The 26,777-nt window shown below is 43.5% G+C and overlaps 1 protein-coding gene across 2 annotated transcripts; it reads left to right on the forward strand.

Annotated features, from left to right (window-relative positions):
• On the forward strand, positions 1 to 25,065 carry LOC126531494 (cytochrome P450 3A11-like). 2 transcript variants are annotated; one of them, XM_050179034.2, is made up of 14 exons: positions 1 to 199; positions 5,415 to 5,511; positions 6,925 to 6,977; positions 8,133 to 8,229; positions 8,812 to 8,928; positions 10,644 to 10,732; positions 13,307 to 13,452; positions 14,910 to 15,025; positions 17,501 to 17,645; positions 19,866 to 20,026; positions 20,639 to 20,730; positions 22,686 to 22,829; positions 23,397 to 23,559; positions 24,941 to 25,065. In XM_050179034.2, exons 1-14 carry the CDS (start codon positions 132 to 134, stop codon positions 25,016 to 25,018), a joined length of 1,566 nt encoding a protein of 521 aa, XP_050034991.1. In that variant the 5' UTR covers positions 1 to 131; the 3' UTR covers positions 25,019 to 25,065. The 2 variants fall into 2 exon arrangements, with proteins under 2 accessions (XP_050034991.1, XP_054927175.1); XM_055071200.1 differs by lacking the exon at positions 22,686 to 22,829.
• The last annotated feature ends 1,712 nt before the right edge of the window (positions 25,066 to 26,777 follow it).

Here is a 26,777-nt window from a genome sequence, read left to right on the forward strand (position 1 = left end):
CGGTCGTCGACGAGCGGCAACGACGCGCCTTCACCGGACAGCGAGCGGATTGTTCGGCGTGCAGGGGGCGCTGGGAACACCCCTGTGTGTCATCGTGCGCTCAGTAAGACATCACGAATTGCGGATTGGCCATGGCCACCTTCCTGGGATTACCGGATTGGATTATCTTGGCAGCGACGGTCTGTGTCCTCTTATATCTGTGAGTATATTATTTTACTTTGCGATCCGAGACATGCTACGCATCCTCTTGGCAGCCAGAAGAAGCTGCGCGCCATGTGGCGGGTAGCTAATTAAATTAAGGATAGATAAAAAGAAGGCACAAGAAAGGGCACAAACGTACGAAGGGCATTCAAGGGTTGTGTGTTCGAGGTGCATGCGTACATGTATATCCCTATAGGAATGCACGCTAAAAAAATTGGAAATGGTCCTCTCAGTTAAACACAACTCTCTCTCTCCCTTGCGTGGCTCACAGAAGGCGTCTTTAAAGGACAACGTCTTTAAATGGCCAGAACTCCCCGGCCGTTTTTTCGTCGTGACGAGAAATTGGATTTTAAGGCGAAAGCCTTAAGTTGCTCATTCCCCGATGGCCTTGATGAAAGCGCGTCGTCTTGTCCAATGTTGCAAAAAGTATCATCATCAGGAATGACTCATATCCCCTAAGCAAGCAAAGAATGCACTGGCTCATCCCTCTCGTAATGCTGAGGCTACACGTACGCATCAAAGCGAAGTGAACAGTGAATGCATTCATTGAATCCCGATAAAACGTATAGAAACGCGGCGTCTAGTTGAGCGGTACAAAAGAACCGTGTGACTTTCTCAATGGCTCAGACACCTGTAATCAATGGCTCATGCCCCGGAAGCAATCAAAACATGCAATGACTCATACCCCCGTATGGCTGAGGCTACAAGAGCTCAGCAAAGTGAAGCCACACCATTGAACTTTTGAATAACCTTCAAGTGTGCTTGCGGGAATTGTTTCATGGTCAATTTGTTGTTCAATGGCTCAAATATGTATGCTAATCTTTCTTTGTTTTCAAGACATGTATTCACTCCTGCGAGGTCTTGCTTAAGGAAAATGGCAGTAATTGTAAATAAAATAAACAAATAATAACTGAACAGGACGTACATTCATTGAAATCACACATACAACATAGGGAACAGCATACGTCCCAATCCCCTACTGAGAGGATGCAACGTGAAGTCGAAGAGAAGCGTCGTTGGCCAGAGTCTGACCCCGCTGTACGCGCGCGCAAAGCCGCAGCTAAACGTCGAAAGCGAGCCGAAGCAGGTGAAATGAAAAATCAGCAACGCGACGATGCGAGTCTTGCGCATTGCCAAGTGGGCAGCAGGCTTTCGCCTTCACGTGTTACAGGAGTTTAGCATGCTTCCGAATTTTGTTTGTTTCGTTGTAGCTTCTCTGTTATTTATTCGATGTAAAACGAAAGCCAAAAATTTTTATTTTTCTCACAACTCCTCTTGGTGTAAGTGGCGAACAGAGGCAACAAGAGATAACCTAAGGTTACAATAAAGCGGCTGACGTAGTATCTCCAGGGCACCTAAGCGGCAGCGGAGGAAGCAGAATGATCCATAGGTTCGGGCCGCCGAGGCCGGATCGTGCCATATAACGTTACGCCTTACTTCTCTGCTGATAGGTTGTACATTCTGGAGAGTCTTGCGAAGCAATATTGACCAAAAGTAGGACAATGGAAAAGCAGAAGAATATAAGGTCGCTATGGCAGGGTGTCCCAGAGTTAAAAATATGCCGATGCAATCTGAACACGACGCGACGAAACGCATGTCGCTGACTATTGTATGTAGTAAGCCAATCTATTTTTTTTGTATTCTGCCTAATTACAAAAGTGGAGAAGGTTAACTTCATTAACCAACTTCGGAAGCAACGAAGTTAGGCAAAAAATTCTAATTATCAAGTTGGGGAGCGCTTTGCAATATGTCCGATTAAACAGTTTCTAACTTCTTATCTATCAGGCATTAGTGCTTTTCCGCTTATTGCAGACGCCCGCGAAATACAAAAAAAGAAGAAAGAAATACTACGCGACGTGCCCACTCACGCGTCGCGATTGCAGCGCAACGAACATAGCATCTAGCAGGGCGTGCTACCGCTTAAAAGGCGACAGGACCGTGACGTAAGCGTCGGCGGTGCGATTTACGCCACCGATGTGATTCCCCCACGGCGGTTCATGATAGCGAGAAGCCGGCGACGCGGAAGCACTCAAGGTTAAATCCATTGTTCGTTTGTACGCGGAGCGTTTGGCAACGCGGAAATCACGGCGCGCAAGCGGGCATTTCACCTGGTACATTTTTTATCTATTTTGTGGGTATCTGTAGTAAGAGGAAAAAAATCACTAATGCCTAATAGATATAACGTTGGCAACTGTTTAACCAGACGTTTCGCAAAGCGTTCTACAACTTCCTAATCCGTGTTCTTTTTTTTTTGCCTAACTTCGTAGCTTCCGAAGTTGCAATGTTTAGTTAGCCTTAACTAATTATGCAATTAAGCAAAATACAAAGAATAGTATGAAAAGTAAGCCTGGACACCCTGCAAATTATGGGGTTTTACGTGCCAAACCATTTTCTGATTATGAGGCACGCCGTAGTGGAGGACTCCGGAAATTTTGACCACCTGAGGTTGTTTAACGTGCCCGTAAACCTAAGCACACGGGTGTTTTCGCATTGCGCCCCCATCGAAATGCGGCCGCCGTGGCCGGGATTCAATCCCGCGACCTCGTGCTCAGCAGCCCAAGGCCATAGCCACTGAGCAACCATCGCATGTATATGTAGTGCAAGCAATGAGAACAGAAAGAACAAGTGCAACAAAAAAAAAAAAGAAAAGCAACGAGGGCCACAGATATCGCAAGCATAACATGCCTTAACGCAAGACATTGCTATTGAGGCCGACCAAATTCAAAACTAGGAAAAAAAAAAGATCGGAGGACGCTTAAGTTTCGCTTTTAACAGTGGAATGCGATAGGATTTAAACACCCCTGACTGCTTCTCACGTTTCCCAGAAAGGGCAGTTTATGTAACCTTAACGTGTACCGGGAAACGCTGGCGGCGAACGGTATGTACGCAGCCGAGCTTTCTCGTAGAAACGCGGCCTCTTGCGTGGGCCTATCCTGGAGGTTGTACACATAAGCGCCAAAATAATTACATCATTTCGAGGTTTCTCGTATTCAAGGTTCAACTTGAAAGGCATGCGCTGTCGGTGTTTAGTTTCACGACAGTTGTTCGTGGGCTGTCATTCTCCAAATTCCGAGGAATAACTTTCTCAAGAATGTAAGACATGGTATGAACCACTTCAATGACAAAATGGCGTGGAAATATAGCCTGCATATACCACATGTGCATATACCTAAATATATATGGCACTTTTCACTCACGGACAACTTCGTCGACGGCGACACCGGATTTGCTGCGACGTGGGACTTTTAACGCTACCAAGTTAAAACATCGCCCCCTTACCAACTCACCAAAATGCGCAGTTTACTTGTGAAGAAGATGGACGGAAAGGTACGACTCACCCCTTAAACTATTTATTCCAAAATCTGTCCTATGCAAGACACCTAAACCAAATCGGCTCCTCATTGGCTGCATTGTCGTGCTACTGAAAACGAGGTAACGGTTTCGGAACCCGGCTGCGGCTGTTAAATTCTGATAAGGCCATCCCCAACAATCTTTACACACGCACGCCTTGAGAGCCAACTCATGCGCCACTATCGCTATGCTGTGCTCGTCCTTTGTTTCCTTCACACAGTCCGCCATTCTTTTTCGTGCTGTTACCACTATGAATGCTTACCATCTTGCTCACCTTTCTACTTTATTACTTCTACTACTCTCCCCCCCCCCCCCCCCCCCCCATACTGAGTCTTCAAAAGAAAAAATGAAAGGTGCCCTTTCTCACAATATTTCATTCGAGTTGTCGACAAATTCGACTTAACTCTGCCATCTGCTAGTCGCATGGTTAGCTTAGATGGTAGAGCGGCGGCCCAGGAAAGGCGGTCGTCCCGGGTTCGAGTCCCGGGCCAATTTTTCTTCAACTGCGAGGCTTTTCTTTCGAGTATCTCGTATGGATTTCCTTTGTAGCAATTGCTACGATTGGGTGGATGTCTCATTTTCCCCTAATTAATGCAATATACCAAATTCCGCTCGGCCTTGAGCGATCGGCGCGGCGGCCACAGCTGTGTTTCTTAGCAAACCGTGACTGCTTGATGACGTCATTAACCTGCGCCTATTCCGTCACACAAACGTTAGCTTTGCCGTCACGCGACGTGAAGAATGAAAAATGAGGCGGTTCCTACGAATCAGCAATTTTGTCCCTCGTTTCATAAACACGCTGCTTCAAACTCCCAGTGGCGTTTCCCTGATGTGCCAATGTGGCCCCTGTCTAAGCCTCAAAATTGGTATAACAAACATCTGGGGCCGAGTCCACAAATCTTATCGTTCGTAAGTGCTGTCATTGGCAGGTCGCCTTTGCTAATGAAATGTCCTGCACCAGCATGGGCTGGAATCGGTTCTTAGGAACAATTCTAGTTTACGAGCTTTATATGAATACCGGCCGTGATGAAGAGGGCGCTTTCTGCACTTTTTGTTACTGCCCAGTTCATTGATGCACGTTCTGTGCAAGCTGCAGAAGGATGTCGCGATACACCTTTCAACTTAGTATATACCTGTCGTAGAAAAAGGTTTAAATAAAGGTAACGCAAGTAATATTTTCAAATTATTTCGATTATGGTGGCTGGCAGTTGGCTGTGAGTTATTAGCAAGCTGATGTATTATAAATATTAGTTATATACATTTTCTTGACAGTCGATAGGTTCTACAAAGATGATACCGTATCATGTCGGTAAGAGCAGCTCATAAGGATGGACTGTATGGTTCCTTGATTTTAAAAATCGTTTACCAACAGTCACCAGTACCTTTACAGCATGTTATTAAAACGCCTAATGACAGTTAATAAACTCGATGCTCACTATCAATTGGTTCTCAAACATTAATCTGTTTTGCAATGTACTTTTCGCTAGAAATTTCAATTTCAATTTTGTGCTTCTAAAGCCCTGAAGCAGGAGTTTTTATGGGGGCTGAGACGAGAGAAGAAATAAATGGCGCTTGTCGATGACGTCACAATTAGCGATGTGTGCGTGCGGCTGTGCGTGTACTACATGTGCATGTGTGGAATGAGTACGCATGCGATACCAGTGGGTTGCACATAGTTCTTGCACATATCAGCGTAGTGCGACATCCTATATTCGTTCTGCGGTTCGCCAGCAATTCTATGGCACGTGAATAATGAAAAAAAAAAAGAAAACAGTGTCCATGTTAACAGATAATATTTGAGGTTGCGCAGTTCACGCAAAAACCAAACGCACGAGCAACTGTTATTTCTTCAATCTTCGCAGGTATGCATATCGGAACCGCAACTACTGGAAGAACCAAAATGTCACGTCAGAGCCATTTGCCCTCATATTTGGCCCCACGTTGAAGCTCATGTTCCAAGTAAGCTATTATTTACAATTATTAGTAGTTATTGTTACAACTCTGCCATGTACCGACGCCGTAAAATAAGTAAACTTCAGAGTTTGAAATTCGAAATGCTTATATCTGCCCGGTCATTCTTCGTTTCAAGAGGTCGCATACGCGGAAGCTCATTAACCTTTCAGATCACATACAGTACAACGCACGAAGCATTATGACTTGAGGCAACCCTTCATCACGAAAAATAAAAAAAAGAAAGAAAAGGAGAAATTAAAGAAAACAGAAAAGGAAGAAAAAAGAAATATATTTAATGACCATCAATTATTATGCTCTTTCAACAAAACGTTGTTATTATGGGTCATTTTCTTGTTTTGTATAATACGTGTTTGTTCTTTATACCAACACTTTACAATGTTAAAACCAGTATGTAGCTGCCTGCTTGATATTTCAACTGATTGCGGTTTGTTTGTAAACAAATACGTGCACAAATTACGGCAGAATGATGTCTTCTTCTATGCTTGAGCAGCATCATGATGTGTGTTCCTGAAATGTGTGTCGAAAGAGACTTTTTTTCTGTAATATCCTTACCACGAAGTTGCGCTCATGAATGGATAGCTTCTGACCTCCACGCTCCATAACCCCACAAAGCGTTGCACCTCACCGAACCAGACAATTATATTATTCAATGGCGCCTGTAGCAATACGCTGGTTCCTATCCTCAGGCAGAATATAGTTAGGAACGTTGGCGATGCAAGTATTGCTGTCTTCTTACCAAAGGCTTAGCGCTTGACAACCGAGGCAACTTCGAGTTATCAAGATGGTTGCGTGTTCACCCGTCGCCACTGCTATGTTGTATAGTTTTGCATAACAAAATGATTTCATGGTTTCCTTCCTCGCGTCGTCCTGATTGATGTGATCGTTGTTTTATTATTTCACTCAACTGATCTAGGAAATGTTAGCGCCATTTGTCGTCTGGCTTTCAAGCCATAACTGGTCGTCAGACGACGAAACGGAAACGACATGATGGAAAAATAAAGCCGCAAGAGAACGAAAAAATACGCTTAACACAAAGGGTGTCTGGAAAGTAGTGACATCATCCATAACGAAAGAGTATATGGATTGAAGGACTCATATTAATTGCGGTGTACGAATTAATGCCGCAAAAATGATATAAAGCTTTGCATAATCATTTTCCTAATAAACTACCGAGTCATATACCTGCGTTATGAGTAGCCATGCTACATTTATGCGCAGGAGTTAGGTTCGCTTTTGAAGGCAATAATTACCATGCTTAAAATAATCAAATATCCAGGCGATATTGTGCGCCAGAGATCCACTCTTCACTTAAGTTTGTCGTACTGTATTTTCCTTCATTACATGAACGCACGCGTTCTGTTTTGTTGAATTTGGCTTCAATGCCCTCTTACTTTACAGCCTATGCATTTCCTCGATACCAACCGGTACAACAAGTATGGAAAATTATTCGGGTGAGTGCACTAGTCACAGTTAGGTAATTGTCTCTGGCTAAGCAAAAACATGTAGGGCACACAAACTTTTAAGATGTTTATTTGATTCATTGCATCGAACGCGAACCAGGGCTCTTGAATACTAGACGCCACAGAAATCTAAATAATTATCTCATAATGAAGCAGACGATAAAACAAGTATTTTTTTTTTTTTTGCTTAGTATGGTAGATATGTTATTGGCCGCTCGATACCTGGAAGTTCGATACCGGCAAATTCTTTTTTAAGCACTGAAAGCTTAAACCATACTCAAAAGCAGCGCTTTCGATGAGCTGAAGTGAGATTTCAGTTGTGGACAGTTTAGCACGTAAATCGCTAATTAATTATTTACTATACTAATCAAGTTCTAGCACAAACAAAATATCACCGCCTTTTCTTATATATACAAATCTGCTCTCCGGTGTTGGGAAAGAAAGGTGAGCCAGTCGCCTATTTTTCCTTCATGTGGAAAGTTGGCAAACTATTTTACATCAAAGAAAGTTCAAACTTGTTCACATTCATTTCTGGCTATGGAGGGTATTCCCAATAAGAAAACAGTGAAATAAATGACAGTTGATGAAAAATTATTACGCTAATTAATGAATTAGTAATTGATTTGCTGAGGTAGCCACGACTGAAAACTCCCATCAGCGCATCAAAAAAGCTAGTACTATGGGCTCTAAATTCGGTTTCCAGCGCTTAAATTCAAGTTTGTAAGCATCAATATTAGCGTATCACAAATGATACGTAGGGCTCTGTGGGGTTAAGGAGAAACGCAATAATGCCCTGATTTCGTGCTTTGATTGAGCGTCAGAGACGCTCGGCCCTTAATTGCGTGTGCTGACAGTGCAACTAAAAGTGGCCTTCCGCCATCTAAATTTTGTGAAGTATTCGTACTATAACGCGTAAGTGGCTGTCGGTTACGCTCAGTCAGGTAACTGGAGAAACCGAAACTGCACTAGAACCTAACCACGGACTAACATGGCAAAGCTCCACAATATTTTATTTTTTTATTGAGAGCCTAGACATTTGGACAGCGTGGTGCATTAGCAATCAGTTAAATACATGTCACCGAATGTAACTTTCCTCATTCTCCTCTTGTGATTACATGCAAGGGACGACTGGTTAATTTTATGCAGCACCTTTGAGACCGGCAAGAGCGTCCTCTTTGTCGCCGAACCCGAACTGGTGAAGCAAGTCATGGTCAAGGATTTTCCTGCATTGCCCAATCGAAGGGTACGTCGTGTAGCAGGGCTACACCCACTTCCTCCTAAGTGATGCGATGGAAATATGACGAAAAAAGAAGCTGCGGTGTGTATAAGATGATTGATATTGCAACATAGTTCTCTTTTATTTCGTAGAATCAACCACGTTGCAAAACTAGATATTCTGCGACAAACGAACAAACAAATGCATGAACGAACGAACGAACGTACGAAAGAAAGAAAGAAAGAAAGAAGACAAGAAAGAAAGAAAGAGAGAAAGAACGAACGAAAGAACAAACGAACGAACGAACGAACGAACGAACGAACGAACGAACGAACGAACGAACGAACGAACAAATGGATGGCTGTATAGACACAACTTTAATACCGCAAAGTTTAACGACCCGGGCTCAAACTAAGAGCTTAGCAGTGTTCCCTCATTCTATATATTGCACCCTTATTCACACTACGGTACCGTCATTTTAGGATGCAACGGTTACTTTGTCTATTGACTTTTGCTGAAATTGCCGGAAGTGACCTGCGGACCTTTTCTAAAGGGGACAGTGAACAGGTCAATGAGTCTTTCCTAGCTACCCAATTTCTCCTGTTACAGACGTTCAAGTTCTCCGACCCCATATTGGACAACATGATGAACATCACTCCCGTGGATAGATGGCGTAAGATTCGACCGGCCTCGAGTCCTGCATTTTCCACTGGAAGGCTAAGAAAGGTGATGATAGTTGTTGCCTTCGTTATTTTTAGCAGTATATAGCCAGTACGTAGTGACAGTGCCATGTTATAGAACAGAGACGGTCCAGGACAAGAAGTATATTTTTTAAAGCACATGCATGCTTAACGGAACGCTGAAGATGCATAGCCGGTGGGAAAGTAAAAACGAAACAAGGAGTTCACGAAAAGATGGAGTCGAACTGCTGAGCCAACGGGCGGACCAGGAAAATATCAGACTGAGTCAATGTTTCAAAGACACGTCTCTTTGTCGAAACTTTGGCTTCAAGCTTACACTTTTCTTTGTTCTGTCGCTGGTTATCACGTGAATAACAAAATAAGAAATTGGAAACGTGATCTCTAAAGACAAGGAATGATTGAGACGTTCTTTAAACGAGCGTAGCTGCTTGTTTCCTATTAATGTTCATTGCATAGAGTTTTATTGCTCCCTGAAGGAATATGCTCACATTTCTTTTGGTTAATACGAGCGAACATAGCCCAGCGGGGAAGTAATTATTCAACGCCAAATAACATATCAGAAAGGAGTCGCAAGCAGCCTTTTAACTGCGACATTATGGATGTGTACTGATCATTCTGCAGAAGGCTCGATGTCAAGTATATGTTCAGCAGTAGAAAAAAAAATGTTTTATTATTTAAGAGAGGCTACATTGTTTACGAGTGCTTGGGTATTATAACTTCTATCTAGCGCGTTAAAAAGTTAAAAAGGGGGGATATTAAAAGGCCTGTGTAAGAAGACAGTAATGATCCATAACAGTGTGGGAAAACGCTTTTTTGGCTCTTCTGGAAGAAGAAAAACAGGAGGCATTGAAACAGAAACCATCTTTTACAGTGACAATGGTATCGAAAGATAGTAGCTCGCCTTAAAATACCCATGATGATAAAGACAAGAATTGGCAGGTGCGTAGGAAACAGCTTGGTGAACGGCATGATAACGAATGTTAAGCCGTGAGAACCCTTGCTTTGGGATGGACGTGTCGGTCTTACACCGCAGTACAGATTTCACTGACCATGTCTGTTTCTTAGGGATCATTTAGAACACAAACTTGTTCTATTGTTCGGGCATAATAGCCAAAAAATAGTTGGAAGAGGGTGCAACACAGCGCAGTCGAGATGAATTCTCAACAAGTGCACAACCATGAAAGACGTTGCGTGGAACGGCAATATTCCATCATGAAGCCATGCGTCAATGTACCAGTGCACTCGCATTGCTGTATAAATTGTTTTCACATATTACTGTCTTTTGTTCAGTAACATAGTTGTGTTTTATTTGTTTTTGTAGCTTGTAAGAGGTTTTAAGGCACAGAAAATCGTCCGGAAGTCGCAATGATAGTTAAAGGGGTTTATTCGTGGGGACATCCAGGTGTGCTACTTTAGTGGCATGTAGCAAGCAAATATTGCTAAAGGTAATTAGCGCTAAGAACACGCACGCACAGAAAAATAGTACGAACACAAGTAAAGGATGCAGCAATATCACACGATGACGCTTGCAAATCAAACACGGCTGCTGAGCATTCACATTCAGAAGCATGCATTACAAATAGCGGCTCAAGTATGCAGCTTAATTATCTAGGGCTATTTTCCCTCCACCGTTAAGCAACACAAACTAGCGCAAGGACTAGTACTGCTTCTGCAAATATTCCGTTTAAGTTGCCATAGTCAGAGACATGATGTATAATTGGCATCTACAAATAAACGCAGATGAATTTCTTGATTGAGGACTGCGCAGTGGTTACAGCACAACACCTGAAAGAGGCGGCGGCAAAGGAGGAGGACATCGACATCAAACAGTGAGTGCCCGCGCCTAATTTTCGAAATAATTAATATAATTAAAGAAGCAGCTCCAACGCTCGTATTCTCAAGGACACCCGGGATATCGGCCAAGGATTTTACTTTTAGGAGCAAATAATAGGGAAGCTAACGAAATAGCATTGTTCATAATACTATTACGGGAGCATAAAGAAGAGAGAGGAGGGAGAAGATCGCGAGAAGCTTGCTGCTGCGTGGTGTTAGTAGTCAGCCATCTTAACCCCATTGACTCTGCTTATATATACATTGTGAATACAGTCTTATACTCTCATACTCTCATACTCTCATAACATACCCCTAGCATATTGGTGGGAGGTGCGGGGTACCACGGAATTAAACAGAGCTCGGCAGTGGACGTCACATCACCGTCCTCACCATGAATGACGGTGAGAACTTGAAATCAACGTCGCTGCCGCCTTTTCACCATCGCCCGCTACGCCGCTGTCCTCTTCGGTTGTATTCGTGCCACCCAAGGATCCTGGAACTTTCTTCTGACTGATGACGCCGACGTTGAAGAGTGGGTGGCTATGTACGAACGTGTGAGGGGAATCAAGAGATGGAAGCCTACGCTTATGCTAGCTAGCCTGTTGTTGTTCCTAAGAGGCACGGCAAAGCTGTGGTTTCCAAACCATGAAGAGGAGCTGACTATCTGGGACCTGTGCAAATAGAAGTTCACAGAGTTCTTTGGCAAACCAGCGGGCCGTAATATTGCCGCAAAGCAGGAACTGGCCTCTCGTGCCCAATCCCCCACATAGTCCTATGTCTCGTATATCCAGGACGTGCTGGCGCTTTGGCGTGAAGCCGATCACGACATGACAGAAGTTGAGAAGGTAGGGCATGCGCTCAAGGACATTGCTGACGACGCCTTTAATCGGCTCATGTGCGAAAGCTGCTCTAGAGTTGATGCTATCATCAAAGAGTGCCGACAATTCGAGCAGGCCAAAAGCCGACGCGTCTTGCAACCATTCGCCAGACTTCCCAATACTGCCGCAACGTCGACGTGTGAAGATCAGCCCGCACAGCTGCATGCGTCACCATCAGAGGACGTGTGCGAATCGTTCGACATGAACTGGACGCGATGGCGCCCGCAGCTTTCTGTGCGCGCAGCCTTCATGCTACCCCTTTTTCACTTGCCGTCATGCAAGCCATCGCTCGACAGGAACTTGAAAACACTGGCCTACATCCTGTCTGTGCTGTCGACCACCTCAGAGCCAACGAACGCCTTTCTACTATTTTCGCTCCGCCCCGACGCTTCTGTGCGCGTTATCGCTACCCGACTGATTGGATGGATGGATGGAAAACTTAATTTGGTCCTGCAAGTAGTGATAACTAACCACTAAGCGGGCCGCTGCCACGTCGGGACCGGAAGGCCAAGCCCCACGGCCACGTAGTCAGCCTGCTGGACAGCCCAGAATTGTTCATCCAGTTACGGGCTGATTGCAAAAACGCGGACAACTAGCCGATATATTTCACCTGTCCCCGAATTGGTCATGTCGCCAGATAATGCCGCAATTCGTGGCCCTCAAGACCTCGCACCTTGACCAACCTGAGCGGTTTTAATTGAAATGCCCGCACTGTTTCGCCCACCGCCGAGTTTAACAGCGCCGACAACTCTGCTAGGAACACGTGGTATAGTCGCACACCATAGCCGAGCGGACACCAGCCTCGTTCACCGCAAACGCGCCGCCCATTTTCCCGCTCGCCGCTGCCACGTCGCCTTTCGTCCCCTGTGGCTTTTGGCCGCACCCTTCCGGAAATCTATAAAATGAAGCCCTCGGAGGTGGTGCTGCATTGCCTACTACTGCAGCAAATCCTCTATCTGTGCCCCCAAAGAGAAGTGTAATTGACGTTTAAATAGACGGCTTACCTGCCCAAGCATTCGTCGACACTGGAGGTCACGTATAAGGAACACGTGCATAGGGTACACCGATGCACCTTTGCCGTCATGTAGTGCAAGGCGAGCGCTATGGTGTCGAGTTTCGTGTTCAAGGTACATAGTTGCTATAAGATATGCAGGACGTCATCGATGCGCAAACAGATCGGTGTGTGTTACTTCAGACGTAGATGATTACAATTTGCTCTAAATCTAGAGGTGTTTATAGTACCACCGCATTATTCCTTTATTATAGATATCTACGCTCTAACCTCACAGCTGCGCCTCACTCGATTTTTTTTATTTGGATCAGTACGCACGTGCATGTTGTGTCCTTCTCATATAGATCGAAGGAATGAGAAACTACAGAGTAACATCGACTGCTCACTTTCGAAATTAACGATCACAATCTCGTCAACGACATTTGTGGGAAGGCTGAACTAGTAAAGACACTGTTTGTTTAACTGATGAAATATCCTCGTGTTGCCGGCTGCGGGAAGCATAAAATGAAAGGAACATTGCAGCTGCGCGCGTGGTAGTCAATAGCTATAGTAAGTCTGAAGCAATGCGTTGACCTCAGCTATTCGCCATTTTCGACAACTACGAAGAGCCTTCACCACTATTAATGTAATCATTTTATTACCTACAATGTATGGCCTACTTAATGGTTCCTGCCACACAGGTTCTTCAGCAACTATGCACTAGACGTAATTGCAAGATGCGCATTTGGCACGAAGTTGGACTCTCACTCGGACCAGACCAATGAGTTTGTCACCAAATCACGACAGATCTTCTCGGGACGTGTCACACCACGCCTTATTATGTTTTGTGAGTAGTCCAACGTGAGCATATCATTCTTTTCTTACTTAGCTCGTTACTTGATCTTTCCACGCAGGTGATGAGTCTATGACTACTTTGTTTAGCGAAAAGCAACAGACACAAGAAAGATGACCAGGACAAGGCGCTACTATCAACTGACATTATTTTATTGCGTCACTCCTTTATAGACGGCTGAAACTAGAGGAACATGCGCAGTGAGCACCATGTGCTGGAACCACCAACATCGAATCCCAAGAGCGCACTCATGCGACAGAATGAAAAAAACATATTCAGCACTGTACAAGTTTAAGGAAGGCACACTAATGCACTGTGACCTCAATGACTGAATGAAGAATGCTTCCGATAATAGAGCCGTGACACCACCGCCCGAGAGTTATCGGAAGCATTCTTAATTCAGTCATTGGGGTCATAGTGCATTAGTGTGCCTTCCTTAACCTTGTACAGGGCTCAATATGTTTTTTTTTTTATTCTGTCGCATGAGTGCGCTCTTGTGATCGGATGTTGGTGGTTCCACTACATGGTGCTCACTGCGCATGTTTCTCTAGTTACAGCTGTCTATAAAGGAGTGACGTAATAAAATGTCAGTTTAATGTGCTTTGTCCTGGTCGTCTTTCTTGTGTCTGTTGTTTTGCGCTAAACAAAGTATTCATGGATTCGCACCAACTAACCCGCCAACGCATTGTGATAATGAGTGTTATTTACAACAAGCGTTATTTCTCGCCTTATACCTTTTGTTTAGTCGTTGCTTCCGTTTTTCCACCAGTGTGACTTAGTGGTTATGGCACAAAGGTGAGTTTAAGGTCCCGCTGCGGCCGCTGCTCTGACGGGGATGGAGTGTATAAACTTTCACGTACAGTGCTTCCGGTGCATGTTAAAGAACCATAGGTGATCAAAATCAACCCGGAGTCCAGTGTCCCTCATAAACCACTACGCAGCTTCGAGATGCTCAGCCAACGTATCTAATGCGTTCATTCCATTTGTAGCGCGTACTGTTTAGTTCTTTCTTTTTTTAAACATTGTGGCCTCAACAAACGTTCCCGTTTGGTAACATAAAATGGTGTTATCGAATGTCAATAAATAAAATAAAAGAAAGCTCAGCCTCTACTCCGCAAATATTGGCTTGTTTTCCCGAACGTCGCATGAACATTCATTCTCATACTACTCGCCACATGCATGTGCATGTGGCCAGTAGTAATAAACAGACTACGTACGTAAGGTTAAGATGTACCCAATGTACGAAACATTGTAGCGCTTAGCGCGGGCTTGGGCCAGTTAAGATATATTCTAAGAAAAAACATGGTGCTTGTTTTCATACAGATGGTGCGCATAGCTCTGACACACATTTTATGAAGTTAAAGGCCGCTATTGACTTTAGTTTCTTTCTTGGATAGATAAATGAGGCGCTGAAATAGCGAAGTCTGCAATAAATAATTTCTCCATTTCAGTTGTATTCCCAGCCATCTCAAGATTACTTGGGCTGCGACCATTTAATATGGAAATATTTCTCTACTTCAAGCAGATATGCCTCAACATCATCAAGGACCGGCAGGACAAACAATCTGTAAGTAATGTTGTGGCCGTTTTGTAAACGTTAATTGACGATTAATAAAGAAGCAATGCTTGCGCCTACCGATGCCGATACCGTCACCACCTTCTTATCCAGACATGACATTACGGCACTGCTCTCCTGTGCAACAAGGAGAACCTTCAGTATGGACTGGGCCATTTATAACTATCGCCAACCTTACTTTTTTCCGCCAGACCTAGAACTGAGTTTCAGTCATCATCATCATCATCAGCCTGGTTACGCGTTACGCCCACTGCTGGGCAAAGGCCTCTCCCATACTTCTCCAACTACCCCGGTCATGTACTAATTGTGGCCATGTTGTCCCTGCAAACTTCTTAATCTCATCCGCCCACATAACTTTCTGCCGCCCTCTGCTACGCTTCCCTTCCCTTCGAATCCATTCCGTAACTCTTAATGCCCATCGGTTATCTTCCCTCCTCATTACGTGTCCTGCCCATGCCCATTTCTTTTTCTTGATTTTAACTAAGATATCATTAACTCGCGTTTGTTCCCTCACCCAATAAGCTCTTTTCTTATCCCTTAACGTTACACCTATCATTCTTCTTTCCATAGCTCGTTGCGTCGTCCTCGATTTAAGTAGGACCCTTTTCGTAAGCCTCCAGGTTTCTGCCCCGTACGTGAGTACTGGTAAGACACAGCTGTTATACACTTTTCTCTTGAGGGATAATGGCAACCTGCTGTTCATGATCTGAGAATGCCTGCCAAACGCGCCCCAGCCCATTCTAATTCTTCTGATTATTTCAGTCTCATGATCCGGATCCGCAGTCACTACCTGTCCTAAGTAGATGTATTCCCTTACCACTTCTAGTGCCTCACTACCTATCGTAAACTGCTTTTCTATTCCGAGACTGTTAAACATTACTTTAGTTTTCTGCAAATTATTTTTTAGACCCACCCTTCGGCTTTGCCTCTCCAGGTCAGTGAGCATGCACTGCAGCTGGTCCCCTGAGTTACTAAGCAAGGCAATATCATCAGCGAATCGCAAGTTACTAAGGTTTTCTCCATTAACTCTTATCCCCAATTCTTCGCTAGCCAGGTCTCTGAATACCTCCTGTAAAAATGCTGTGAATAGCATTCGAGAGATCGTATCTCCCTGTCTGACGCCTTTCTTTATTGGGATTTCGTTGCTTTCTTTGCGGAGGACTACGGTGGCTGTGGAGCCGCTATAGATATCTTCCAGTATTTTTACGTATGGCTCATCTACACCCTGATTCCGTAATGCCTCCATGACTGCTGAGGTTCCGACTCGTGGTTTTGGCACGTAAACCCCCAAATATTATTATTATTATTAGGTTTAGACTGAATCAAACGCTTTCTAGTAATCAATGAAAGCTATATATAAAGGTTGGTTATATTCCGCACATTTTTCTATCACCTGATTGATAGTGTGAATATGGTCTATTGTTGAGTAGCCTTTACGGAATCCTGCCTGGTCCTTTGGTTGACGGAAGTCTAAGGTGTTCCTGATTCTATTTGCAATTTCCTTAGTAAATACGTTGTAGGCAACGGACAGTAAGCTGATCGGTCTATAATTTTTCAAGTCTTTGGCGTCCCCTTTCTTATGGATTAGAATTATGTTAGCGTTTTTCCAAGATTCCGGTACGCTCGAAGTCATGAAGCACTGCGTATACAGGATGGCCAGTTTCTCTAGAACAATCTACCCGCCATCCTTCAACAAATCTGCTGTTACCTGATCCTCCCCAGCTGCCTTCCGCCTTTGCATAGCTCCCAAGCCTTTCCTTACTTCTTCCGGCATTACCAGTGGGATTTCAAATTCCTCTAGACTATTATATCTTCCATTATCGTCGTGGGTGCCACTGGTACTGTATAAATCTCTATAGAACTCCTCTGCCACTTGGACTATCTTATCTATATTAGTAATGATATTGCCGGCTTTGTCTCTTAGTTTCAGTATTCCAACCTAAGCAAAGCAAGTGCATACAACTTTACTGCAGACTCAAGATGACGTTTATCGGACGTTAACTTGATAAGATCGGCCGTGAAAGTGACTCCGACTGCCACAGCCAAAGCCAGAGACGATCTCGCTCATCCTCTGTGACGGCCCTCATCGCAGTAAAGAATGTTGGGCGCTTAATGCCAGAGTGTCTGGTTTGAACGACAGACGGCTTTCGGAGCTGAAGATTCTGGCGCCATCGAAAACACCAAAAGTGCATGGCGAACAAGAGCCCCCTTGAACTTCGTTAACGCAGAGCGGCCTCAACTCCGGGCTTTAGAACTGTATGACAGGCGCATGCGTATTGTGACGTGTTATGCGATGAACATACTTACGAGTCGCACGCATAGGTAGTTCACTATAGCCTTCATGGCGCACTGTCTCAATTGCCTTCCCTTTCTCCTTATCCGCTAAGTATAATAGGCCAGCGAGCCCTTCCGGCCAATCCTATTGGTTTTTGGCATAAAATATATATATATATATCTCTCTCTTAGCGGCACGAAGACTTTCTTCAACTCATGATGGACGCCAAGGAAGGCAACCTTGCATCCGCAGTAGAAAAGGCTTCTGAACGCGACAATCAACTCTTCAACCTTGGTTCAGGCCTGAAGCCAGACACGTCGTTTTCATCAAACAAAAGTATGGCTATCATTTACTAAATGTTATCTTTTTTTCAGATCTAGTAAATGGGAAAGGTGACTAGGTGGGGTCGAGTGACACGTACAGACACGAAGCTGAATATACATCAAGTGATGTTGAAGACCTCAGTGCCACTGAAATATAGCATTGTTAGTGCTTTCTGTACAGTATGCTGCTCTTCAAGGTGCCGTCAAATGTGGCCGCTTCATTGAAAACAGGAGGCATCAGGCGTGAATCCGTTTAAATGAGCATTCTGTCATTCTGCTACCGTAAGCATACCTCGCTTACATTAGCCCATGCTTGGGCATCGAGAATATCCCACGAGCAGACGTGTTTTTGTGCCTCTACCTGTACCCACAGCGTTGGGCTTTTACACGTTGAAAAGAAGAATTAGCTTGTGCCAGTATGATTGTTGACAAGAGATTCTTACTAACGTATGCAATGCGCGATCAACCTATCAACGAAGGAAAAAGAACTTGATGCTTTACACGCCGGAAATGCCAAGCAGGCTAAATGTGAGCATCTTTGGTTTACGTTTCTGGTCATTTGCAGGTATTGCCATGGCAGAACATATTCTAGATTGTTCTTGGTTGTTCGATGTGATATTAGTGCAGTGTACCCGATGGTGGCCGTCACGATATTGTGTCTTCATTATTTCCCACTTGATTTCAGATTAGCTCAGCGCTATGTTTCCAAACCAGAGGATCACTAAATGCACTTTTATTATAGCGCCTACAAGAATTCATTATGCAGCGTAAGTTGACAGCGTAACAATTACATAAAATCTTCAAAGCAACTCTAACGAATTTGAAAGCTTTAATGTGAATAAGTTTGATGCCATATGGTCCTGAACCCGGCATTGGTATTTTTAATATAACCGTTGATAATTCTGTAGGTTTCTCGGAACTACCTCGTTGAGCCCAATCCAGCGCGACAGACTTGCGTGTCACAGCGAAATACGGTACCTGCAGAGAAAAAAAAACTGTTTCACACTGAAAGCATAAAAAATAGCCACGATATAGGCACTGTAACATTTTTGCTTGCTCACCCCTTGTCATCACCGTGCCTTGTATTATACATGTAATGTATGATTACGCGTGAACGCGTAGTAGCAGCTTTAAATGGTACTGCATTGTCTCTTTGCCAAGCTCTCTTATTTTTGCGTTCGTTACAGTGCGATTCTATTCTTCACAGCCTTACAGTCTTGTTGAACGGTCTTATGCTATTATTAATCTACAAAAAGTATGACTGTCATGAGCGCTTGCCATAGCAGTGGGAACTTCAGTGGTACCATAGCTCAATCGCATGCGAGGACAGCTGGTCTTTTTGACATTCAAGAGCCGTTCCTGCAACTGGTTAGTGCTTTAGAGCACGGGAAAATTGGCTAGGCGCACCGTAACAGAAAAATTATGCGCCAACCAGGACTCGAACATGGAAAGTAGGCAACACACAAACCGAAGCTGCTTCGACATCACTTGTAAACCATCCTACGTGGTGCCTTCCTTCATACTGGAGATCCAAGAGGCATATGTCGCTTATCAAAGATGAATCTCGCTTAGTGCGGTGGGGGCCCCGGAATGCGCTAGACGAGATGACCGAGCAGCAATGTACTTAGCCAGACCATCGTCGTCATCACTGCCATCTGTAGATCACATTTAGAAATTAAGGAGCGGGTAAGGTTACTAAAGAAGATAGTGAATGTTTGCCTGTTTTCAATAGCAATATAGGGAAAGGGGCGTCAGATCGAAAACTGCAAGAGGTAGCTTCAAATCTTTTGATGCTAGGTAACAAACGCCACAACTAGCAGCTCATCATCTAGGAAATATTTCTGTATCCAGACTAATGGCAAACAATAAAATAAGAAAAAGCCTATACTGGTTCATATGTACCACACAAAGACGTCATAAAACGGCATTAAATCTATAGAGAAGAGTGCGTGCGCGGTCTAATACGTTCAGTTAGCTACAAGTATAGTTCGCAAAGAAAGCGGCGCTTTAAAATCTAACTATGGGAACTTTCTCTTATAGCTACATATTTAGGTGCAGCTTGGCGAAGCTGATCTTCGTAACAGTTACTAAAGAATAATATTGGAAGAGGATTAGAAGCTGTGTTTCAAGGTTGCTGTAAGGGTAAGGTTAAACCGTATTTACATAACTGAGAGCAGAAAGCGTGGAGCTAGTGCTGCGACGATCTTTTTAACCACTGATGCGCATTTTGCAGCACTGACTCAGGATGAAGCAATGGCCCAATGCGTGCTCTTCTTCTTTGCCGGCCAGGACACGACCTCGAGTGTGATCTCGTACACGCTTTACCAACTGGCAATTAACCCCGAGGTGCAGGAAAAGCTGAGAGAAGAAGTGGACGAATGCTTCACTATGCACGTACGCTAAGTACATGCTTATATAATGTAGCTTCGTATGTTACAAAATATACGCCCTTTCTTATATGAAAGTATTCGAAGCAGTAACATTCAACAATCTGTTACTGTCCGTCGTTTCCATAGCGGCTATATGCACTGCAGAAAGAAGAGTCATTCTTCTTAAGACCCTTTTGAAGACCCTTTTTTGCTGACGTTCCCTTCTTAGTAAAACTACAATGATGCTGCTCGCCGCATCGACGCTGAGGGCAGCACTGCTCCAACAACACGTGCGAGCCTATTCATTTTAGTTAATTGAGAGGAAACACGGTAGCTACAGTAACGGTACTAAACGTAAATCTGCGAACACGTGGCACATAAACGCGGTCTTGTTCACAATCCCCTTTTTATCACGGGCTTCGTGTAGCGCTTTAAAAGCAGTGCCACAAAAGGGCTCATGATCCAAAAATAAAGAATATAGTAATAAGAAAACCACTGCGAAAGAGATAGCGGGACTTTGTCACTTGGAAACGCTCGCGAAAAAAAAATATATATAGTTGGTATACCAGAGGCAAAATTGGTGATCACTTTCTCAGAATATTCTCTAACATTTTGTCGTTTTCCGTGTGCCCAACAGGGAGAACGTCCCAGCTTGGATGTGATTACTAAACTCAAATACCTACACGGTGTTGTCTCCGAGGCTCTTCGAATGTACCCTCCAGCTACACGGTAATGTCATTTGTTGCATATGTTGCCGATATCACAGAATATAAGCGGCACGAAAAGTGACGTATTTCCCTTCGAGTACGAAGGAAGTATCTTTACTCTGATTGTCTCCCCTTTGCGCAAATGGTTATTTTATGCACGTTCAATATATTCTTGTTTAGTGTAGTATTGCATTTCTTTTCATTATCTTGAGAAAAACTGAGGAATTTGGATTGCTGCATTCTTGCTTTTCCGTGTTCACTACTTCTCATTGTTTTGTATTCGTGTGCCCTCGCATCAGTTCTTTAAATGCGTAATAGGAGAGTTTTACTACAGAGGTTTCACTTCAGAACCCTTTTCTGTTCTTCGGTTGGCCAATCCAGTTTCTCTATAAATGTACAATCGCCGTACGGTGTGTGCCTCTTTTTCCGTGCGCTTTCGAAGATGTATTATGGACGTGCCAAAATACTTGCTTGTACGAGCAAAAGAAGAAGAGGAACCGAGGGGCTCGATCCGGTTAATCATGACCACACAAAGCCAACAGACAATGAAATCAAGGAAAGCATCGAGGAAATTAACTGTGGTTGAAATTGGAATGTATAAAATAATGAAGTAAAGAGAAATGAAGAAGGAAGAAAAGATAACGTGTCGCCATTGGGAGCCATTATGTCATTAGGTAGCATAGAAGGGTTTATTGGACAAATGCCTGCTCTCCTAATATAACGTGTTAGGTGACGCCATAGGGCAAAAAAAAAAATATGTTCCACATCTGCCCACCATGGCTCTGAGTGGCGCTGGCTAACATTCCCAGGGCTGGACCTTGTAATACATAAATTCCCAAGTTAGTGGACGAATTGATAGCCGTGGCCGTAGCACAGCTGGCAGTGCAACGCACGCGTAATGCGGACGTTGTGGGCTCGGATCCCAGTGGCGACAAATGCTATTTTCGTCAACTTTCATTTCCCCTTGACTTCATTATTTCCTACATTCCAATTTCAACCGCAGTTAATTTTCATGATGATTTGCTTGGCTTCTTTGTCTGTTTGCTTTATGTGGTCATTACTCGTATGTAGTAAGTTAAGTTCATACTCTTTTCAAGCTGCATCAAAGAACTCGTAAGTACACGTCACCATTCACACACCAGGAATATAAATATCGTGCATTGGCTAATCCAGGAAGTAATCTAATTTTACATATAAGTGGCACGCTAAGTGGTTATTCATTCGTTTACTTCGCGATATATTTGCGTCGACTTTGCCTGGTGAAGCAGGCACTGCTTCAGCAGATCCTAACAGTTCACACAGGAAATTATTGCTGACTAGCGAAATATTTCTGGATTAATGAGCTTAGCATCCCGAATTTAAGAGAGCTAGTAGGTAGGCATCATATTCACCGTGCCTTTTCACGTGAGCGCCCGATCCACTGAATGCTAGTACCCGCTAAATTCGGTCAAGTACCGAATTTTTCACGATACTTGAGTGATACAACTTCGAAGCAACGTCTTTCATTCCATTCTCAAGCTTTGAATTATCACTAAACCTTTCATATTAGTTCATATTTAACAACTGAGCGTAAATGGCTAAAAAATAATACAGAAAAAACCGTAACGTAGAAATATGTGCAGATATCGCTACTGTGTTCGCCTGCGTAAATTCACACAATCTGAAATATTATTTACCCTTAATTTTATGGGCTTTGTGAACTGGCCCATAGTAACAACGGGTCACAATGTCAAATTAGGCAGTAAGTCCTTGCTTCCAATGAAAGCCAGAACGGGAGAGAGACGAAGAAGGGAATGTAAGGAGGTTGGCCGTGCGGAGGAAAAGACAGACAGATTTATAAAAAAGGAAAGAGGGAGTCAGTGCGAATATACTCACAAAGCCCATCGCAAGAAAATTATAACTTTCGGAAGTGAGCTCCAAACCTCAATGACAGTTATACAAACGACTGATAGGCTACTGCACCTCTCATTGTGACAGAATTGAGCGATCGCCAGTCGAGGACTACGTCCTGGGAGACACTGGAATCAAAGTGAAGAAAGGAGACATAATTGCAATCCCCGTCTACTCCATGCATCACGACCCGCAGTACTTTTCTGATCCGTTTACGTTCAACCCCGACAGGTAAGGCAATAAATCCTGAATACGAAAATCTCGAATACTCTGTACTTAGAGGGTTGAAATGTCGGCTTGTTGGTGTATTATGACAAAGCGAGTTACAACACGAAAATAAAAACACCACAAAAGGACACAAGAAGACACAGAAGAAGAGACAGGCCTCTCATAAAGGCCGTGTGTATTGAGTGTAAAGGAGCAAGACACCGGGGACGTTGTCGACTGCAGGCTGATCTTACCTTAGAGGGCATGTCGGTAAGTGCTCTGCCCGAGCACTTTCTTTCAAACAGCTTTAGAAAACCCCAATGTTATAAGTATCTCTTAAAGTTCGTCATCGTTAAGAAGCGCAGTGCCAGAAAGCTGAACAAGACGACGCTCAGAGCGACACTTAGCTGGCCATAGTCACTGAGCTCCTGGCATTCCTCTCTCGTCGTGCTTCTTTTTTTTTATCCCCGGAGTTATGTGTAACTCGCCTTGACTGCATACTCCGCTGCCTCATGCTGGTACAGTCACCTAAGCTTAGTCTATTTTGAAATGAAGAAGGTCAGAGAGACACATTTGACCTACTTCTTGCAGGTTCAGCGACGAGAACATGGATTCCATCCAGCCGTACACGTACCTGCCTTTCGGTGCTGGGCCGCGCAACTGCATCGGCATGCGCTTCGCTCTGCAAGAAGTGAAGCTTTCTTTGCTCTACACTATTCGCAACGTCAAGGTGGTGCGCACGAAAAAAACGAGAGTGAGTTGAAATGCTTTCGTCAACACCGTGCGTTTGTCTTTAACGGTTACAGAATACTTGGATCATGTGAAAGAAGCTAGCAAGGTACCAAGGGAGGGGAAGGGGGGTTGTCAAGAGCGTTTGTGAGACACTCATTATAAAGTCACCTGTTAGGTTTTAACACCACAAATTACCGTGCTAGCACCTCTGAAAGCATGGCTTGGTGTCATATTGTGTCACTGTGTTAAATAAGTTTATGGTGAAATCATATTGCGATCTTTGGCGGCGTGCTCGGATGTATCAGTGTAAATGTGTATATTGAAGACGTGCCAAACAAATATTCTAGAAAGTACAGAATTTGCATTTGTACAGTTTCTTCAAGAATCTCGAATATCTAAACGTTCCTGACTTTTATCATTGAAATCGTATTTGTGGATAGAATACTTTTTCTGCATTTGCGCATAACCGTATTTCCGTGTTCTCTTTTTTCATCGTCTTCCCTTGGCTCTTGCGTAGAAATAACGCGAAACTCATGCGTAATATCATTTATACCTCCAAAGCAAGATTTATGTTTTGGAAAATGTCTAAGAAATGTTTCTGTTTCTGTTGGTGATTTTATGTTGTGAAAGTAAACTTTAATTGTCACTATAATTCTTTCGTTATCCTTTGCTTCATGTTCTTGCATCATTTCGTGCATATCTAGGAATTAAAAAGTAGCCAACACTTTCTTAGTGACATCTATTTGAACGTTAATTAATATATGAATATCACAACAGAACACTGTAGCTCAGTTTGCGGTTTAAACACAAAAACATAAACGAAATCAGCTTGAGAAACATGATGAAATAAAATCACTACGTCACAAAAAATGTTTTAATGGATGAACGTGTCAGATAGGTGCTGGAGACAAGGAGAGTAGTGTAGAAGCTTTGATTATTTGCGTAGTGGAGGAGTGCTTCACTACAGGTTGTTGAGCTAAAGGTGCAGATAAACTTGAGTGCTCAAAACTGGTTGCGACAGTATTTCATATTTTACTGATACTATCTGCGGATCCCTTCATTAACTTTGCGGAGAACTGCAGCACATTTGCGCACGCGCTTGAGACTGCGGAAGTATGATCCTATGAAGCTGGATGTTATGGTTCCATTTGTTAGCTTAAATCAATCTCAATGTACTTCATGATCAGCCATAGACATGAAAACAGCAAGTACGAAAAACGTCCCAAGTTTCGGTCACCGAGAAATCACTGCGCCTTACATTTTATGACGCTCAGAATACCTTGCAATATGCTTACTGATCCTAGGAACAAAGTTGAGAATTTCGACTACCTTTGATCAATGACCACATATCTTTTAGGGTTTGCGATACTATGGTAAGTAACTAAAATTATCTTTATTTACAGGTGCCTCTGGAATTCCAAAACGGGTACAGCCTCCTCACTGCCAAAGACATCACACTGGGAATCAGGAAACGAGGCTAACAAGGGGAATGTTCTCTCAAGTTATTAAACTCGTAATAACCTCGAAACTTGGTTTCCACCTTACCACCTGACGAAAATTTTCGCCTGGCCGAAACAAAGCGACACCAAGCTACTCTCTAGAAAGACAGCGTTATCAATGCAGGCGCAAGTTCCCTCCCGCATCGCAGTTCCTAATGTATAGTAGCAACGTAAGTTATTATTAGGTTTACACAATCAAGTACTGTGCGAAGAACAAAGGAGATCTAAATTAATTTGGTTTCTTACCTCAGATACACGTAGTGCACTTGACGTACTTATTATAATACGCAGTTGCCAATTCCTGCACGAATACAGACTGCAATGGAATAAGGAGTTTGCAAATAAAACCTAGCATTCATTTCGTGAATTCCGAAAAGCGTTATTAAATTTTCTAAGAAATCTTCATGCTTTTCACGTTGAGACGTTACGAACTAAGAGAGCAAATAGATAATACGTGATAAGTGGACCGCTTATAGACACAAAATACAGCACTCTTAGATTTAATAAAGATGCTGAAATGATACACAGAACCACACTATCTCATTGTTTCGATTATATATGCTGTAGAGATGTTCTCCACCCGTGTTTTATTTTAAGTATACTATTTTTGTGTGCGTGTGTGGGTGGGCGTACGTGCGTGCGTGTTCTCACGCTACCTAATACTGACGAATACACGTGAGAGAAAGTCGGTTGAACGGTTAGGGTCATTTGGCTGCGTAGCCGTAAGGTATGGTGCAAGGCAGCATGCGTTATAATTGGGCAAATATTGGCTTCTTGGTCGTCCTCACCATATCAGTGCTGCAGAAGAAAAATTCGCAAAAAGACTGCGCACCAGACGGCAGTTGCATAGGAATCACTCCAAAAATAATGTATATCCTGTAACTGGAGCGTTGATCAGGCAGTAAGGTGTATGATGTTTGTTTGGAAGACATTACACTTGGAAGATGAGCTTGGAAACCCAGTCAAAGTGCTGAAGTGTAGAAGAGTGTTCGTGGCTATGACCTGAACGTATGTTGCCACCTTAAAAATTGGGCACCTTCTCGGCTCAGAAGCATTGTCAAGGACAAGATGCTGTGGCGTTGTAGAATGTGTCTGGCAAAGATGAGAAGTAATACTAGCCTTTATCAATAAATACATGATTACGATAATTTGTTGCTGAATAATTACGAACACGCTCTTTCGCAAGACGCACTTTCCAAACCAGACACTGTCAGCCAAGAAGCTTTTCAGAGCTAATTTAAGTTGCTATATGAAACTGTAATGGTTTCTTGCCCCCATTTTTATTGAAATGGTGTAATAGGAAAGATTCTTTAGTTGGCACCGGCTACACCTCGTCGATTGGCAAAGAAAAAAAAGTTATGACAATGTGTCCCGCAATGCATCCCATAGGCTTTTAAAGTGCTAGATTTTGTTAGTTACTTCGCCCACTTTGAATGTTTGGACAATTCTGAACAATAGACAGTATAACATATGCAGCGACTCTAGTTGTGTATACTAACTTGCGTCACGAAGTTTGTACAGGCTCCTGTTTTGTCGAGGAGACAACGTGCTCCACTGTGTATGTGCCACTTGGCCTGTCGGAACATACAACATCGTAGCAACGTCGGAAATGTGTATGTCATATTGGTGTGCACCTATTATTTGACAATTCTCCAGGATGGATGTGCCAAGGTGACACAAGGGGCCGTTCTTGGCCTTGGATATTGTTACGGTGCAACCAAGAGTGGCGCAAGTAAGAAGA

This window comes from Dermacentor andersoni, chromosome 5 (genome assembly GCF_023375885.2).
Source record: "Dermacentor andersoni chromosome 5, qqDerAnde1_hic_scaffold, whole genome shotgun sequence".
NCBI lineage: Eukaryota > Metazoa > Arthropoda > Arachnida > Ixodida > Ixodidae > Dermacentor > Dermacentor andersoni.

Coding starts and splice junctions, on each gene's coding strand:
- LOC126531494 (XM_050179034.2), top strand. CDS start 132: ATGGCCACCTTCCTGGGATTACCGGATTGGATTATCTTGGCAGCGACG. Junction 8,230..8,811: donor CTGCATTGCCCAATCGAAGG/GTACGTCGTGTA, acceptor CTCCTGTTACAG/ACGTTCAAGTTCTCCGACCC. Junction 17,646..19,865: donor GTCGTTTTCATCAAACAAAA/GTATGGCTATCA, acceptor CGCATTTTGCAG/CACTGACTCAGGATGAAGCA.